We start from the raw sequence: 17,112 nt of genomic DNA on the forward strand, positions 1-17,112 counted from the left end.
CCCGGGTTCGAGCCTGCCTGCCTACGGGTGCTTGTATGCACTGAGTTTGTACATTCTTCTGTGACCTGCATGTGTTTTGTCCAGGTCCTCCCACACTCCAAAGACGCACAGGTCTGTCGGTTAATTGGGTTTCTGTACCTAGTTCCCTAGTTATGTGGGATAGAACTAGTGTAAGTGGGTGATCGCTGGTCGGTGCCGACTCGGTGGGCCGAATGGTCTGTTTCCGCGATGTATCACAAGTGTAAAAGGCAAACGATAAAAACAACATTGACCTTTAGGGAAACACTTTATTCAAAGGATCTGGGGATTTGATACACGAGCAACAAGCGAATGCCGTCCCACTACATGGAAAACGACTCTGAAAGGGAAACATCAAAATCGCAAAATTATAAACTGATGATATTAAGTTATTAAAATGCAACATATAAACATAGAAAATAGGTGCAGTAGGCCATTCGGCCCTTCGAGCCTGCACCGCCATTCAATATGATCATTGCTGATCATGCAACTCAGTATCCTGTACCTGCCTTCTCTCCATACCCCCTGATCCCTTTAGCCACAAGGGCCACATCTAACTCCCTCTTAAACATAGCCAATGAACTGGCCTCAACCACCTTCTGTGGCAGAGAATTCCACAGATTCGCCACTCTCTGTATGAAAAATGTTTTCCTCATCTCGGTCCTCGATTTCCCCTTATCCTTAAACTATGACCCCTTGTTCTGGACTTCCCCAACATCGGGAACAATCTTCCTGCATCTAGCCTGTCCAACCCCTTAAGAATGTTGTAAGTTTCTATAAGATCCCCCCTCAATCTTCTAAATTCTAGCGAGTACAAAATGAGTCTATCCAGTCTTTCTTCCACAATGGACTCGGGTCTTTATTAATTTTCGAGTGTCTTTATTTTCGTCGCCTTGTTTATATTGGTTTTAATCCGGTTATATATACCGATCTAATTGTCTAAAAATATATAGTGTTTAAGAAGGAACTGCAGATGCTGGAAAATCGAAGGTAGACACAAATGCTGGAGAAACTCAGCGGGTGCAACAGCATCTATGGAGCGACTGGAGTTTCGGCCCGAAACGATGCCTATCTCCTTCACTCCATAGATGCTGCTGCACCCGCTGAGTTTCTCCAGCATTTTTGTCTACCTTCTAAAAATGTATATATGTATCTGGAATAATTCGTGTAAAACTGCGAGTGTTTATTAACGAGCCTTGCCCCTTTAAGTGTGTTTTTTTTGTCCTGGACTCATCGCTCCGCAACCGCGTGTAGCTAAGCAACGGCCACGCTTCGGTCTGCCCGGCGAAATTGCAACACTTCCCGAGATGTACAAGCGAGGATCGGAAAGACTTCCGTGCACCGACTCGGGAGCCCGGGACTGGGGGTCAGAAACTTCCTAAAGCGCTATGGGCTGCGCCTCCTCCAGTGTCAAGACCACCCGAGCCGCGCTCACTGCGGGAGACGGACAGACACAAGTGTTGCTGCACCCTCCTCCCGCTCCTAACCCGGCCCCGCCGGGCGACCCGGGCTTGGCGTGGGACCGGGCGAAGGCGGACGAGGAGACCGGGGAGGTGTTCAGCCAGTCCAGGTCACCGCCGGCCCAGGGCACCGCCGACCCCAGCCCTCGAGGTAAGTGCAACGCTAGAGCTAGAAAACAAACAAACTACTGGTTATACAATTAAACTTCTTGTTTGAGAAGGAACTGCAGATGCTGGAAAATCGTAGGTAGACAAAAGTGCTGGAGAAACTCAGCGGGTGCAGCAGCATCTATGGAGCGAAGGAAATGGGCAACGTTTCGGGCCGAAACCCAAAGGAAATAGGCAACGTTTCGGGTCGAAACCCGAAGGGTTTCGGCCCGAAACGTTGCCTATTTCCTTCACTCCATAGATGCTGCTGCACCGGCTGATGTTTCAGTCCAATGACTATTCATCAGGACTCTCACTTGGCCAGCCTGGTGGCTCCCACTCCCACGTATCATCGGCTCAGTGTCGCAGCGGTAGAGTTGCAGCCTTGACAACAGGTGCTGTCTGTGTGGAGTTTGCACGTTCTCCTTGTGGCCGCCTGGTGCTCCGGGTGCTCCGGGTTCATCCCACACTCCAAAGACGTGTACAGGTTTGTAGGTTAATCGGCTTCTGTAAAATTGGCCCTTGGGTGTAGTGCAGTGCTAGTGTACGGGGTGGTTTGTAGTCGGCGTGGACTAGATGGGCTGAAGGGCCTGTATCCACGCTGTATTTCTAAATGCAATCGTCGAGTGTGAAGAAGGGTCGCGATCCGAAACGTCACCTATCCTTTTTCTCCAGAGATGTTGCCTGACCTGCTGAGTTAACTCCAGCACCTTGTGTATGTTTTGAAACGAAATTAACAACCATGACCTTTTTCTGTGATTTTTTCCCCCCCTAAAATTAATTAAAAAATATATATATAAATTAATGTAAAACATTTTAAATGATTTTTCCTAAACCTAATTAGCTCCCAGTTTAGACATAAGTTCATAAGTGATAGGAGCAGAATGAGGCCATTCGGACACAGTGCTGGAATAACTCAGCGAGTCATACAGAATCTCTGGTGAAAATGGATAGGTGACGTTTCGGGTCGAGACCCCTTTTCACACCCGGAACGTCACCTATCCATGTTCTCCGGAGATGCTGCCTGACCCGCTGAGTTACATCAGCATTTTGTGTCCTTCTGTGTAAACTAGCTTCTACAGTTCCTTGTTTCTCCCTTCATGTTGTTGAGGTCTGGCTCCAGACCAAGTCGGGGACGTTACCTGTCCTGTATTATTCAGAAAGCATTCACCCTCTCGAGACCAACATCCCAACGAAATCCAGAACTGAACCGTGCCAGCGTTCATTGGTTTGTGTCTGACCAATGCACAGTGGAGGAAGTTGTTTTCAAAGCACCTAATATTTCAATCCTTCACCGAGGAAATGTATTTCAAAGTGCTGTATTTCAGAACACCACACCACTCTACATGGCCAGTCATTCCAGCAAGGCACTGTGAGGAAAGCTTCACCAGTGTTTCTAGTTTCATCAAGGCCACCATAACGTAGTCATTGCTGAAAAATGGTCTCGACCTGAAACGTCACTTTTCCTTTTCTTCGGAGATGCTGCCTGTCCCGCTGAGTTACTCCGTCATTTTGTATCTAACTTCACCAGATCAGTCATTGGGTTTTCGGGGGATTTTGCATTGATCTTCCTGCTTTGTTGCTGACTGCATTACAAAGTGTTGGTGACGATGTCTTGTGTAGACGCTACAGACCATTTGAACGCCTTTTTGTTCCTTTGGACGATAAAGGTACTGGTGATCTAAATGGGGCTTTAACTGCTGTGGAAGGGATGGTTAAACCCCAGCTGGTGTTCATCATCTTTAAATATCTCCTTATTATCGAGTTTAAACAAGAGGCAAACGGTGAGACCAATTAAGCAGAATGAAGTACAGTGTTAAAAAAAAATTGTGTCAGAAACATTTTTGTCGGAAGAAGGGGGACTTGCAAATCATTTTGTGCAATTAGGAAAATATATATATATATATATTATATATTACTTTAGCATAGCTGAATGATGGTTTCCATAATATGTTAGGAACAGGTTCTACTGTAGAATAGAAACATTCCTTTCATGACAAATAATAAATAGGACCAAATGAAAATAGCAAAATCTGTGGGGGTTCTGATTTTTCTACAAATGCTCAAGGAGCCTAAATTTTAGAATATAAAATATTGCAGAATCAATTTTGATCAACAATGGATATGATTTCTAGTCGTATTTCCTGTTCAAATACTTTGTACCAATACAAACCCAAATAGTTTGCAATGGGCCAAATAAACAAACAGGCTTTTTGCTGTACCTCAGTACACCTGACAATAAACTAAACTAAAATAGTAGCCTCCTAACTCAGAAATAATAAAGAAATATTAAACTATGTCATTTCAAAGTACAAACATAAAATGTGGGAAACATTCGACGGGTCAGGCTGTATCGGTTCCTGCAATTTCTGATTTCATTTTGGATTTCCAGCATCTGCAGTTTTTATTTACTTTCTTTGTGTGTTTTTGTTGTGTCAGTTGATGTTGTTCTCAAAATCCTTTTCAGCATCAAAATAGCTGCAAATTACCACATTCAATACAAAAAAAATTGGGTGGGTGGGGAGCATAATATACAATGCTTCTGATTAACCTAAACATTTAATATTATGTGACGTCCTCCAATAATATATATTAATTTACGTAACTTATCTAAAGCAGATATGTCCAACTAGACACCAGAGGATTTGATGATCATTTTTTTCAATCGATCTTGGATGATAAGGACCAGAAATCAAGAAGTGTATTGCACGTATCTTTCAACCCCCTTTTGTCATTTGACATTTTTTTGATTAACAGATAACGGCAACATTAATAACAAGACTTTGGGAGAAGAGGACTGTGGTTTGAGGGAGATTGACTCAGTTTCTGCACTACGGGAGCAATCGATCAGCAAGGTTACAGTGGTAGTTCAGGAGGATGGGAGTGATCCAACACAGGCAGAAGCAACCAGACCCCCCGACTCTGAACTGCAAGATCTGACGCTATATTGTGAGGAAGACCTGCTGATGAGACATGAAGGTGAGAAATGGGTTCATTTTATCAACTCTATGACACAAAGGGCATCACTATTTTTAGTTTTTTTCCGTCTAATATGGATAATGCCTTCTTCTTGCATTCCTTATTCAAGTGGCCTGTATCTCCTCACAAACATGTGTATCCAGAATATTAATCGAAACATTATACATAGGTTCAAGCATGTTTTCGTAGACTTAGAAACATAGAAAATAGGTGCAGGAGTAGAGGCCATTCGGCCCTTCGAGCCTGCACCCCCATTCAATATGATCAAGGCTGATCATCCAACTCAGTATCCTGTACCTGCCTTCTCTCCATACCCCCTGATCCCTTTAGCCACAAGGGCCACATCTAACTCCCTCTTAAATATAGCCAATGAACTGGCCTCAAATACCTTCTGTGGCAGAGAATTCCACAGATTCACCACTCTCTGTGTGAAAAATCTCATCTCAGTCCTAAAAGACTTCCCCTTATCCTTAAACTGTGACCCCTTGTCCTGGACTTCCCCAACATCGGGAACAATCTTACTGCATCTAGCCTGTCCAACCCCTTAAGAATTTTGTACGTTTCTATAAGATCCCCCCTCAATCTTCTAAATTCTAGCGAATACAAGCCGAGTCTGTCTGGTCTTTCTTCATATGAAAGTCCTGACATCCCAGGAATCAATCTGGTGAACCTTCTCTGCACTCCCTCTATGGCAAGAATGTCTTTCCTCAGACCTGGCAGCATGGTGAGCTAAGGCTTGGCTTATTATTTTTCCATTATTTTCAACTAAAACAATGCTTGTTTTTACCTTGTGTTCTTTTACATTTAACATTTTTATTATCTCAATGTAACGGATTAGCCGAGTGGAATTTAGTGCATCAGATGATAATGTTGATTGGATTACCATTAGATTCTTCCATGAACACTCTCAGGTATTTCATGTCTTATTTACCTTTTTATCATCCAAATTCCTTGCCAGATGGTTCATTGCCACAGGTGATCGACACCTGTAGCTTGCCCAGTGACCTGGGCCTTCCGGTTATAATCGATAATGGCAGTGGGCTGATAAAAGCCGGACTCTCAGGAAATCATTCTCCAGCTTTCGTTTTCCCAAGTGTGGTTGGAAGGCCAAAGAACACATCAATGAATATCTTTGGATCCTCTGGAAGAGAAACGTATGTCGGAGAGGAAGCCCAAAGGAAACGCAGCATTCTTCAATTAATTGTAAGTAGAAACCTTGTGCATAAAAATACTAGTAACATTTCATCATTTTTCTGTTGGTCTACCCAATTTTCCTTCAATTTTAATTTGATCCCTTTGTGATCTCACAAGGCCATGGTGATTTGAGCAGACTAAAAAAATTGTACTCCATGGATACAAACTTGTTTGAAGTTAATGCAAAATCAGAGAAGGTTATTGGCTGCAACCTTCCCTCCATTGACGAACTGTACACTGCAAGGGCCAGGAAGCGAGCGGGCAAGATCATTTCCGACCCCTCTCACCCTGGCCGCAAACTCTTTGAATCACTTCCCTCTGGAAGGCGACTCCGGATTGTCAAAGCTGCCACAGCCAGACATAAAAAACAGTTTTTATCCACGAATAGTTGCTCTACTCAACAGCCAAAAATCTGTGATCTGGTATTTTGTTGGTTCATATCCTTGATCAATGGTGTTATATCATTAATGTTTTATTATTATTAATGTTTAATGTTTTCTGAGTCATTCGTAACTATCACTGTGTGCCATGTTGTTACTTGTGGGCGGAGCACCAAGGCAAATTCCTTGTATGTGAATACTTGGCCAATAATCTTACTTACTTATCTTGGTTAAAAAAGACATTTGGACGCTGGTTAGGGTACAAAATAAGTACTATATTAGCTAATTAAGTAGAAGAGATGGCCTGCACGCGGGGTGTTGTCATTGCAAAGTGTGGGAACTGCTGGACCTCATCGTGTTGAGCAGTGATTATATCTGCCGCAAGCATTGGCTGCTCAAGGTACTTTGGTCAGGGTTCATCAGCTGGAGTATGTGATCTGCAGATTACCTAAACCACGTGCCAGCTTGTAAAGGGCAATTGGACTGAAGAGGCAACTGCGAGGCTCAAACCATGGTGTGGGAGAAAAGGGTGAAAGTCACCTCCCTCTGTCTACAGATATTCGCCAACCTCTGACTGAAAGTCCTTTAACAAGGATGTGTTAGCCCGAGAGGAATTGCAGAAAAGTTCAGTATAGTAGTTCCAGGGATGAGAAATTGTAGTTACCAACAGAAGGGGTTATGCTCCTTGGAGCAAAGGAAGTTGAGAAGAAAGTTTGATAAGTTTAAAATCGGTACAGTTTAAAAGCGAAAATCTATTTCCGTTAAAAGAGGACAATGGCCAGATAATACAGATAGATACGATACAATAGAACTTTATTCATCCCAGGAGGGAAATTGATTTATAGCACTTGACAAGATATCTAGTGATGAGATGAATGAAAACTTACACAATGAGTGGACATAATATGGAATGCGCTGCCTGAAAGTGCAATGGATGTAGATTCAACTGTGATTTTCAGAAGAAATATGTAGCTAAAATAATTGCAGGACTTTAAGGAAACATGGGGACTTTGGGGGGTGACTGTATAGCTCTGCAAGTGTCTAGTGTATACTTGTGCCAAATGGGAACCTCCTGAAATATAACATTTCAATATAGCCCATCCATGGGGGGTTAAGTGATGCTCGCTCGTGGATGTAGAATGTGAAGGACGTTTGATTAACCAGCTACTATAATTCTCAACATAAAGAACCAAAGATTTACCCAAAATATCAAATTCACTAGTAAAGTACAAACAATTGAAGTGCTGTGGGAAGTGTTGAAGGTCAACGTCTTCAAATGTTTGACTGTGTTTCATTGAAGTATCCAATTCAGAATGGACTGATCACACATTGGACAGAAATGGAAGTCCTCTGGGGGCACACGTTTGAAAACGAACTGCGTCTTGACGTTGAGAACCATCCAGTTGTTATGACGGAGCCAGTGAACAACCCCCAGAAGAACAGGGAGAAAACAACTGAGGTAACTAACCAGCTACTGCTGAGATGAGCTGGACAGAAGGACGTTATCTCGAAACCCTTCTGGAATAGATCCTTAAAATCTGGTATGAATGCTAATGAGGTGATGATGGAACATTTCTATTTCCCCTCAGACCTGCAAGGAGAAAAATCCAATCCAAAAATCCATAAGACTATTTAATTTAATGTTTGAATTTAAGCTCCACGTGATAAACAAAAGTAGTAGGGACCAATTTCCTCATTTTTTCCCCTTTTCTTTGAAGCAACTGTTTAGCACCGCTCTTGAATTATGGTCATTCAGACCCTGGAGCTTGTTCAGCCATTTAGTTTCCTGCCTGAGTGACCCAGCCCGCGATACCCTGACATACCTAACAAAAATTAATTAATCTGTCGTAAAATGTTTGATTATCTCAACGCCAAGCTACAGATTTCCACTATTTTCTGTCTGTAAAACGTTTCCTCATTTCACACAATATTGGAGGCAGTCCAGTTCTTACTCTTGTCCTAACGGCCTGCTGTATCTCTTCCTTGTTAACAACACGTCAGGATATATAATTTCCTATTCCTGTCTCCAATATTAAAGACAGACCGACTATCAGCTTGAGGTGACTTTCCTTTACTGTGTTTGCCTCCCTCCCTCCCTCTGAAACTGTGGCCACGATTGTGAATGCACACACATCCCATCACTCTCGAGGATGGTGCGGTGGGAGCTGACTTTCCACATGACAAGTGAAAACTCGCTTTAGCGAACAAATGAAAAAATATTGCAGTTATTCAGTTACTTTCATAGCAAAAGGATTTGAGTATAGGAGCAGGGAGGTTCTACTGCAGTTGTACAGGGTCTTGGTGAGACCACACCTGGAGTATTGTGTACAGTTTTGGTCTCCTAATCTGAGGAAAGACATTCTTGCCATAGAGGGAGTACAGAGAAGGTTCACCAGACTGATTCCTGGGATGTCAGGACTTTCGTATGAAGAAAGACTGGATAGACTCGGTTTGTACGCGCTAGAATTTAGAAGATTAAGGGGGGATCTTATAGAAACTTACAAAATTCTTAAGGGGTTGGACAGGCTAGATGCAGGAAGATTGTTCCCGAAGTTGGGGAAGTCCAGAACAAGGGGTCATAGTTTAAGGATAAGGGGGAAATCTTTTAGGACCGAGATGAGGAAAACTTTTTTCACACAGAGTGGTGAATCTCTGGAATTCTTTGCCGCAGAAGGTACTTGAGGCCAGTTCATTGGCTATATTTAAGAGGGAGTTAGATGCGGCCCTTGTGGCTAAAGGGATCAGGGGGTATGGAGAGAAGGCAGGAACAGGATACTGAGTTGGATGATCAGCCATGATCATATTGAATGGCGGTGCAGGCTCCAAGGGCCGAATGGCCTACTCCTGCACCTATTTTCTATGTTTCTATGTTTAATCCAGGGTTATAACTAACTGTAGGTAGACACAAATACTGGAGAAACTCAGCGGGTGCAGCAGCATCTATGGAGCGAAGGAAATAGGCAACGTTCCAGGAAGGAAATAGGCAACGTTTCAGGAAGGAAATAGGCAACAATTGCCTATTTTCTTCGCTCCTAGATGCGGCTGCACCCGCTGAGTTTCTCCAGCATTTTTGTCTACCTTCGATTTTCCAGCATCTGCAGTTCCTTCTTAAAAACACTTATAACTAACTGAGTTGCATTTTGTTTATCTAAAACAGATTCTTTTTGAAGCATTTCAAGTTCCGTCTCTACTCTTGGGGATCCAGGCAGTGCTGGCTTTACACTCCACTGGCAGAGTTTCTGGGACAGTCATTGATTCAGGTACTATCTTCTCACCAAGTGAATTGGGATGCATTTCTGTATATTATTTTGCACTTGGGTGCAAGACTGCCTTATGTACTTCAGGCAGCATATACCTTTTGGAGGTGTGGTCTTCAAAGTGATCCCAGTGACTGGTGGCTGCAAAAAAAAAATCTACATTTTTGTCCGAGAGGCTCTGACCCGAAATGTCACTTATCAATGTTCTCCTCAGGTGCTGCCTGACTTGCTGAGGTGATTTTCTACACAATTAACTATTTTGTTACTGATTTACTCAGTTATCAAGATTCACACTTAAGCCCATGTCCCACTTTCACAACCTAATTCGCAACCTCTGCCGGATTTACCCTTGACTCACATTCGCAGCATGGTCGTCACGAGGTCGTAGATCTTCCCCATGCTCGTGAGTGGTGGACTTGTGGCATCATGTAGGTCGCGGTGTTTTTCCTAGCCTGATAATAAATGTCTATGAGTTAAAACAAAAAGGTCGGCATGGAAAAATTGGATACTTTTTACTCGTAGGTAGGTCGTGATGCTAGTCGTAGGTGGGCGGAGGCAGTCGAAGGTAATAGCTCCGGGGTGACAATAAGGTCAGTAGAAAAAGAAAGGCTATTTAAACGGCAGAACGTCAACTGTCACTCCAAGGCATGTTCATTCATAGCTGGAGAGTTTTTCAGAGAGGAGAGTTGTGTTTTAGAGATGGCACCAGAAAGTAGGGCAGGGGCTTTAGTCTACAAGCATCTATGTAAAAGGTAAAAAGCATTTTACGTCTTTAGTTAAAACAATGCAATGCGTCTACACTAAAAAAAACGATTATTTCCGATAATACAAATTTTCTTCTTTCTGATTGAAGGGTCTGCTGTGACACATGTGGTGCCTATTTTTGAAGGAGGTGCTTTGAGCAACGTTGCCCAGCGCGTGTTCCTGGGAGGAGAGGACTTGACGGAACACTTGATGAGATCCTTGGCTGAAAACAACAGCTGGTCATTCACTTCCAAAGGTAGTAACGTACCATCACGTAACTCAACCCGTCAGGACAGGACAAGGATTTATTTCTGACATAATACATCATAGAAAAACATAGAAAAATAGGTGCAGAAGTAGGCTATTCAGCACTGCCATCAATATGATCATGGCTGATCATCTAAAATCAGTACCCCGTTCCTGCTTTTCCCCCATATCCCTCGATTCCGTTAGCCCTAAGAGCTAAATCTAACTCTCTCTTGAAAACATCCAGTGAATTGGCCTCCACTGCCTTCTGTGGCAGAGAATTCCACAGATTCACAACTCTGGGTGAAAAGGTTTTTCCTCATCTCAGTCCTAAATAGCCGACCCCTTATTCTTATCCTTGTGTATTGGCGGATGTGTATCTATGTCAGGTCCAATGAAACATCACTCTCCACTATGACGCAAAATGGGTCAATAAAAATATATTGCATTCATTTGTTCTTCAGTTTGTCCATTTAAAAACACATACAAATGGCTGAGAAATATGGGCCTAGGTGAAGTCAATTTGACACGGGATAATTGTTTTTTTTTTATTGGAGTTTCTTGTATTACTTAAAAATTACAATGAAGAAACAAGCCAAATGGCCCAATTGTATGTGGCTGTAATTTAGTTGCAAATAAGGGAGCCTCCCTTTACCACCTGTTATTAGCAGATCTGGACCTCAGTTGCAGAAACTGTAAAGTTTATCAGTTGAATTTCAGATGAGTTTCTGGTTAATGGTGAACTCCAGGTGAATAGATGCAGAGAGTCAACGAGTAAGTGGCAGGATCCTCTCTCATTGAATCTGGCCATTGCCTAGCACTTATATCATCAAAATATTACATCACCCCGTGCCTTAATGTTGTCTGGGTTGTGTTGCATGGAGGCAGTGGAGTGATTTGTTTCTTCAAGCAGTTGGGTTTCGAGATACTGCATGGAAGCAGGCCACTCAGCCCAGCAAGTCCGCACCAACCAGCCATCCCCACACTAACACTATCCTACACGCACAAGGGGCAATTTACATTGATTCCAAGCGAAGTAACTTACAAACCTGTACGTCTTTGGAGTGTGGGAGGAAACCAAAGATCCCGGAGAAAACGTACAAACTCTGTACACACAGCACCTGGAGTCAGGATTGAACTCGGATCACTGGCACTGTAAGGCAGCAATTCTACCGCTGCACCATCACACCGCCCTAAAGTTTCTAACAGAATTCAATGTTGGGCAATCAATTATCAACATCGCCTCATGATTTATAAACAAGTAATCGATGAAGGAACTGAGACACAATGCTGCAGGAGCTGTTCAGGACAATGTCTCGAGGCTGGAATGATTGTTATTTTTGACAACCATGACAATCTTTGTCAGATTTGGCTCGAACCACTGGAATGTTTTCCCTCTGCTGTTGACTGATATTAGTTTCGCCTGCAGTGAGAAATGTCATAATTTCTAACTAAGGGTCTACTTATTTAATGCTGAGATGAAGAGGGATTTATTTTGCTCCTCCGGGATGCAGTTTACATCATTATCAATCTTAACTTTAAATATACTTAAGTAGAACAAAGAGAAATGTGGAGGAAGAGGAGTTTGACCAAGAGCCAGCCCCTAACTGTGCCTGATATAGAAATGAGGAACTGCAGGTCAGGTCAGGCAGCATCTCCGGAGAACATGGATAGTCTTGTGTTGGGACCATTCTTCAGACTAGATACGCAACGCTGCCTAAATGTGTCTCATTGACTCTGAGAAATCTTTATAATCTAATTATTGCCAAACGTAGTTGACTGGTGTTTCATTTGTTTTAATTTTATGATTTTTATTTCCCCTCAGCTGGCCTAGATATTATCAGAAATATCAAGGAGAAATTTTGCTACGTGGCCCTGGATTTTGAAACAGAGCTCCAGAACTTCAAGAATAATCCAGATGCAATAAAGGAAGAATATGAGCTTCCAGACGGGCAAAATATGATCATCACAAACCAGAAATTCAGCTGTCCTGAAGTCATGTTCAAGCCATTTTTAATAGGTAACTGAGAATGTTTGACCCCATTTCATCCTGGTTTTTTTTTTCTTGTTTGTGGACTATTAATTAACTTGAAACTTGAATGTCACGGGTTAGTCCTGGGCAAGAGCGGAAGCCTTCGAGTACTTGTGGCTCATGCAACCTAACTTTGTTATAGGGTATGGTCCCGGAGCAATAGACTGATGCCTCTGTCTTCATATTCCTGCTTGCATTATATATCTCAAATAGGTGTACGTCATGTCTGATCTACCCTAAGATGCAAATCCAATTTCCTACTTTGCCCACCACCCCAAATTGTTTTAAAGCTACAAATTCCAAAGACTCATGGGCTTCTAAGCCAAATTTGTTCTCATCCACCTAATCTACTTACAACCCTTTTGCAGACTGAATGAATAGGAGATGTTTTATGTGTCATTCCTAACTGTCACTGTACGCCGTTGTCACTTGCGGGCGGAGCACCAAGGCAAATTCCTTGTATGTGAATACTTGGCCAATAAATGTATTCATTCAAAATGTCATTTGTCAATGCCCTCCGTGGATGCCGAGTTCCTCCAGTCAACATTCATTTTCCTTTAGTTTCTAATTCCACCCAAATTAATTCTCCAACATGACCGTTCTCAACTGAGGAACACCAGCTCCTTTCCCTTTAAGTATAAAATCAGTGTTTAAGAAGGAACTGCAGATGCTGGAAAGGTACACAAAAATGCAGGAGAAACTCAGCGGGTGCAGCAGCATCTATGGAGCGAAGGAGATAGGCAACGTTTCAGGCCAAAACCCTTCTTCAGACCAGTACTGGTTACTTCGTAACCACATCTCTGTAATAGTGATCACATCATAGCCATTCTGCGTATTGCGTACAGTTTTGGTCTCCTAATCTGAGGAAGGACATTATTGCCATAGAGGGAGTGCAGAGACGGTTCACCAGACTGATTCCTGGGATGTCAGGACTGTCTTATGAAGAAAGGCTGGATAGACTTGGTTTATACTCTCTAGAATTTAGAAGATTGAGAGGGGATCTTATAGAAACTTACAAAATTCTTAAGGGGTTGGACAGGCTAGATGCAGGAAGACTGTTCCCGATGTTAGGGAAGTCCAGGACAAGGGGTCACAGCTTAAGGATAAAGGGGAAATCCTTTAAAACCGAGATGAGAAGAACTTTTTTCACGCAGAGAGTGGTGAATCTCTGGAACTCTCTGCCACAGAGGGTAGTTGAGGCCAGTTCATTGGCTATATTTAAGAGGGAGTTAGATGTGGCCCTTGTGGCTAAGGGGATCAGGGGGTATGGAGAGAAGGCAGGTACGGGATACTGAGTTGGATGATCAGCCATGATCATATTGAATGGCGGTGCAGGCTCGAAGGGCCGAATGGCCTACTCCTGCACCTAATTTCTATGTTTCTATGTTTCTATTACGTATGCAGCATCTATTAGAAGGTAAATTCATCGCTGCTATGCTTTCAGATACAGTATCCTTGACTTGTGTATTGTTACACAATCTAAATGAAATGTGGGAGGATTTTTGACCCTTCTCTTCCTAGAAGTGGCCCGATCTGCTTTCGAGCATTTCTGTTATTTTTGGTGTTTGCATTAGTAAAAACTACACCTTATTGATACAATCCCCTTGTATTTCAGGCAAGGACATTCAGAACTTGCCCTCATTGGCACATTCTGTGATTGAGCATTGTAAAGAAGATATCTGCGATGACATGTACGCCAACATTGTCCTAGCTGGTGGTAATACAATGTTCAGAAACATGGGAGAGAGAATTCAACAGGAAATATCAGACCTTGTAAAACCAGGAAAGAAGGTACCTTTCTGCAATTTTCCCTTGAAGTGCAAGAATGTGCAGTGCCTTGATCTGTATGATTCCTGGACCTCCTGCTACATTTCATTACATTAGCATTCTTCCAGCAAGTGTCAAGGAAGTAAGTGTTTAAGAAGGAACTGCAGATGCTGGAAAATCGAAGGTACACAAAATTGCTGGAGAAACTCAGCGGGTGCAGCTGCATCTATGGAGCGAAGGAAATAGGCAACGTTTCGGGCCGAAACCCTTCCGGGTTTCGGCCCGAATCGTTGCCTATTTCCTTCCCGGAACGTTGCCTATTTCCTTCCAGGAACGTTGCCCATTTCCTTCGCTCCATAGATGCTGCTGCACCCGCTGAGTTTCTCCAGCATTTTTGTGTAACAAGGGAAGTAAGTTACTGTAAGCTATTTAACAGCATTTATTTCAGCTGGAGTACTTACTGTAGGCATATTTGTATGCTGTAATTAAATTAAAAAGTCAAAGATAAATCCTCTAAGATGCATTCCAAAATGCTGTTATTTGTAAATATCAGTATCCCTCCTTTGACATATTTCTTTCTCTCCTTTGATAGGTGAAGGTTCTTGCACCTTCCGACAGGAAGTACCTTTCATGGAAAGGAGCATCCATTTTGGCAGGTCTCTCCACTTTCCACCACATGTGTATAGCACGCCAAGATTTTGAAGAGTATGGAGCGACTGCTTTGTACAGGAAATTAGTTTAGCAACAGATGAAAATGCAAATCCAAAAATCTGTTGTAAACAAGTTATTCACCGGTTTCTTTTTGTTGTGCCAGCACAGCCAGCATTTAATATTATTACACATCTTTAGATTGGCAACAGCAAATGCCACTGGAACTATTCAACATCTCACTGGCTGAGATTTGGCCATCAGCTAGTTCAGAGTTGTATCATATTTATAACTTGGGATCAGCTGTATCATTAACAGCTCAAGTATTTTCACTCGACCGCCAGTGCTGGAGCCTGCATTTACACCAGTGCACAATTTAAAATCCCATTCTACCTCTAACTTTATACCAAACTCTAACTTATACGGGCTCCTCCACTTATTTGTAGACTATTGAAAGTATATTCATGAGATATAGGAATGAACAACATTCAAAATTAAACAAAGGGACTCCTTCCCAGACTCCCACCTATTTCTTCTCTGACCTGAAATGTTACCTCTACATGGTCTCCAGCGGTGCCATCTGATTTGCTGTGTTACTCCAGCACTTTGTGTTCCTTATTTCTACATTCAAAATGAAACCACCGGAATACTACTTTTTCCCCCCACAATTTGAGACATCTTAGAAGTTTAACAGTTTATGACTGTTCTGTACTTGGTATTTGTAACTATAGACACTCCAAATCTCAGGACCATAAACATATCTGTCTCTGTTCAAACTTATACATAGAAACATAGAAAATAGGTGCAGGAGGAGGCCATTCGGCCCTTCGAGCCAGCACCGCCATCCATTGTGATCATGGCTGATCGTCCCCAATCAATAACCCATGCCTGCCTTCTCCCTTGATTATAGAAACATACAATTCTGTACACAAACTAAAAACTTACCTTCAAATCAATGTGTAACTGTGTGGCTTTTTGATGGAGGAGGGTTACTCAAATTACTGACCAGCAGAAATGGACTAGTAATGGGAGTTTAAAGTCTTAGTTTTCTAACATGCAGTATTTACAGCTAACAGAGTTCAGAGTAAATTTTGTTTCCACAGGTATGTGGCTAACATAGAATCTTAATCTGAGCTAATGGCAATTGCAAGAAAACTAGTTTGGAACAAGACATTGTGATAATATAAATTCCTCAGATTTGCTCTATATTACAGGTTTCAGAATGCTTTAGTAACTGAGACCAAGCAGGTGCTATTACCATTCCCTGCAAAGCTTCAGAATAATTGAGCATATTTCCAGAGTCTGTAACTAGAAACTGATGTTGAGTGAATTATGACAGATCAGGATGTTTAGGCCACAGGCTTGTAATTGAAGTGGAAAACTGGCATCCATATCTATTCAAATTTCAATTAAAAGTCATTCAATTAAAATAGGAAGGAATAAGTCCTTCTAATTATTTTGAATTTCACAATTCTGGATAGGCTGGGACTATTTTCTTTGGTGTACGAGGCTGAGGGGTGACCTATTGAGGTGTACAATATCTGAGGGGCATGGAATGTTCAGTCCTTTTCGCCCCAGAGTAGAGAATTTAAAACTAGAGCACATAAGTTCCAGGTGAGAGGGGAGAGATTTAAGAGGATCCTCAGGGGGCAACTTTCTTCACTCAGATGGTATACGACTCAGTTCCTATCTGGACTGGGCTGCCAAATAGAAGTCTGTAGGGAGGAACTGCAGATGCTCTTTTATATCGTAGACACAAAGTGCTGGAGGGCACATAATGCTGAAAGTCGCAAAATGGGTGACGTTTCGGGTCGAGTCTGAAGAAGGGTCTCGACCCGAAACGTTACCCATTCCTTCTATCCAGGTGGCTGTCTGTCCCGCTGAGTTACTCCAGAATTTTGTTTATCTTCAAGCTATAGAAGTAGATCCAATTACGGCTTTTAAAAGACATTTGGACAGATATGGCTAGGAAGGGTTTAGAGGGATTTGTATCTATGTCAGGCAAATGGGACAAGTCCAGAATACTAACTTGGCCAGTGTGGACAAGGTGGGCCAAGGGCTGTACAGCTCTATAATTCTATTCTGCAACATAGCACCATTTCAAAACCTTATTAGTTTCCAAATTCAAGCTTACTGAAAGACAATGTGCAGCTTTGAGCAAGAATAGAAATGAATGAAATACTACCCCCGGCACAAGACAGCTGGGAGACAATCATTGTAAAGGCTGCGCATCAATAATG

General features: G+C 42.4%; 1 protein-coding gene across 1 annotated transcript; it reads left to right on the forward strand.

The window, feature by feature from the left end:
* The first annotated feature begins 1,294 nt into the window (after positions 1 to 1,294).
* Positions 1,295 to 17,108, forward strand: LOC129711033 (uncharacterized). Its single transcript, XM_055658383.1, has 9 exons — positions 1,295 to 1,629; positions 4,383 to 4,604; positions 5,563 to 5,807; positions 7,479 to 7,637; positions 9,336 to 9,438; positions 10,289 to 10,435; positions 12,251 to 12,445; positions 14,073 to 14,248; positions 14,817 to 17,108. Exons 1-9 carry the CDS (start codon positions 1,407 to 1,409, stop codon positions 14,964 to 14,966), a joined length of 1,620 nt encoding a protein of 539 aa, XP_055514358.1. The 5' UTR covers positions 1,295 to 1,406; the 3' UTR covers positions 14,967 to 17,108.
* The last annotated feature ends 4 nt before the right edge of the window (positions 17,109 to 17,112 follow it).

Source organism: Leucoraja erinacea, chromosome 29, assembly GCF_028641065.1.
Source record: "Leucoraja erinacea ecotype New England chromosome 29, Leri_hhj_1, whole genome shotgun sequence".
Classification (NCBI taxonomy): Eukaryota; Metazoa; Chordata; class Chondrichthyes; order Rajiformes; family Rajidae; genus Leucoraja; species Leucoraja erinaceus.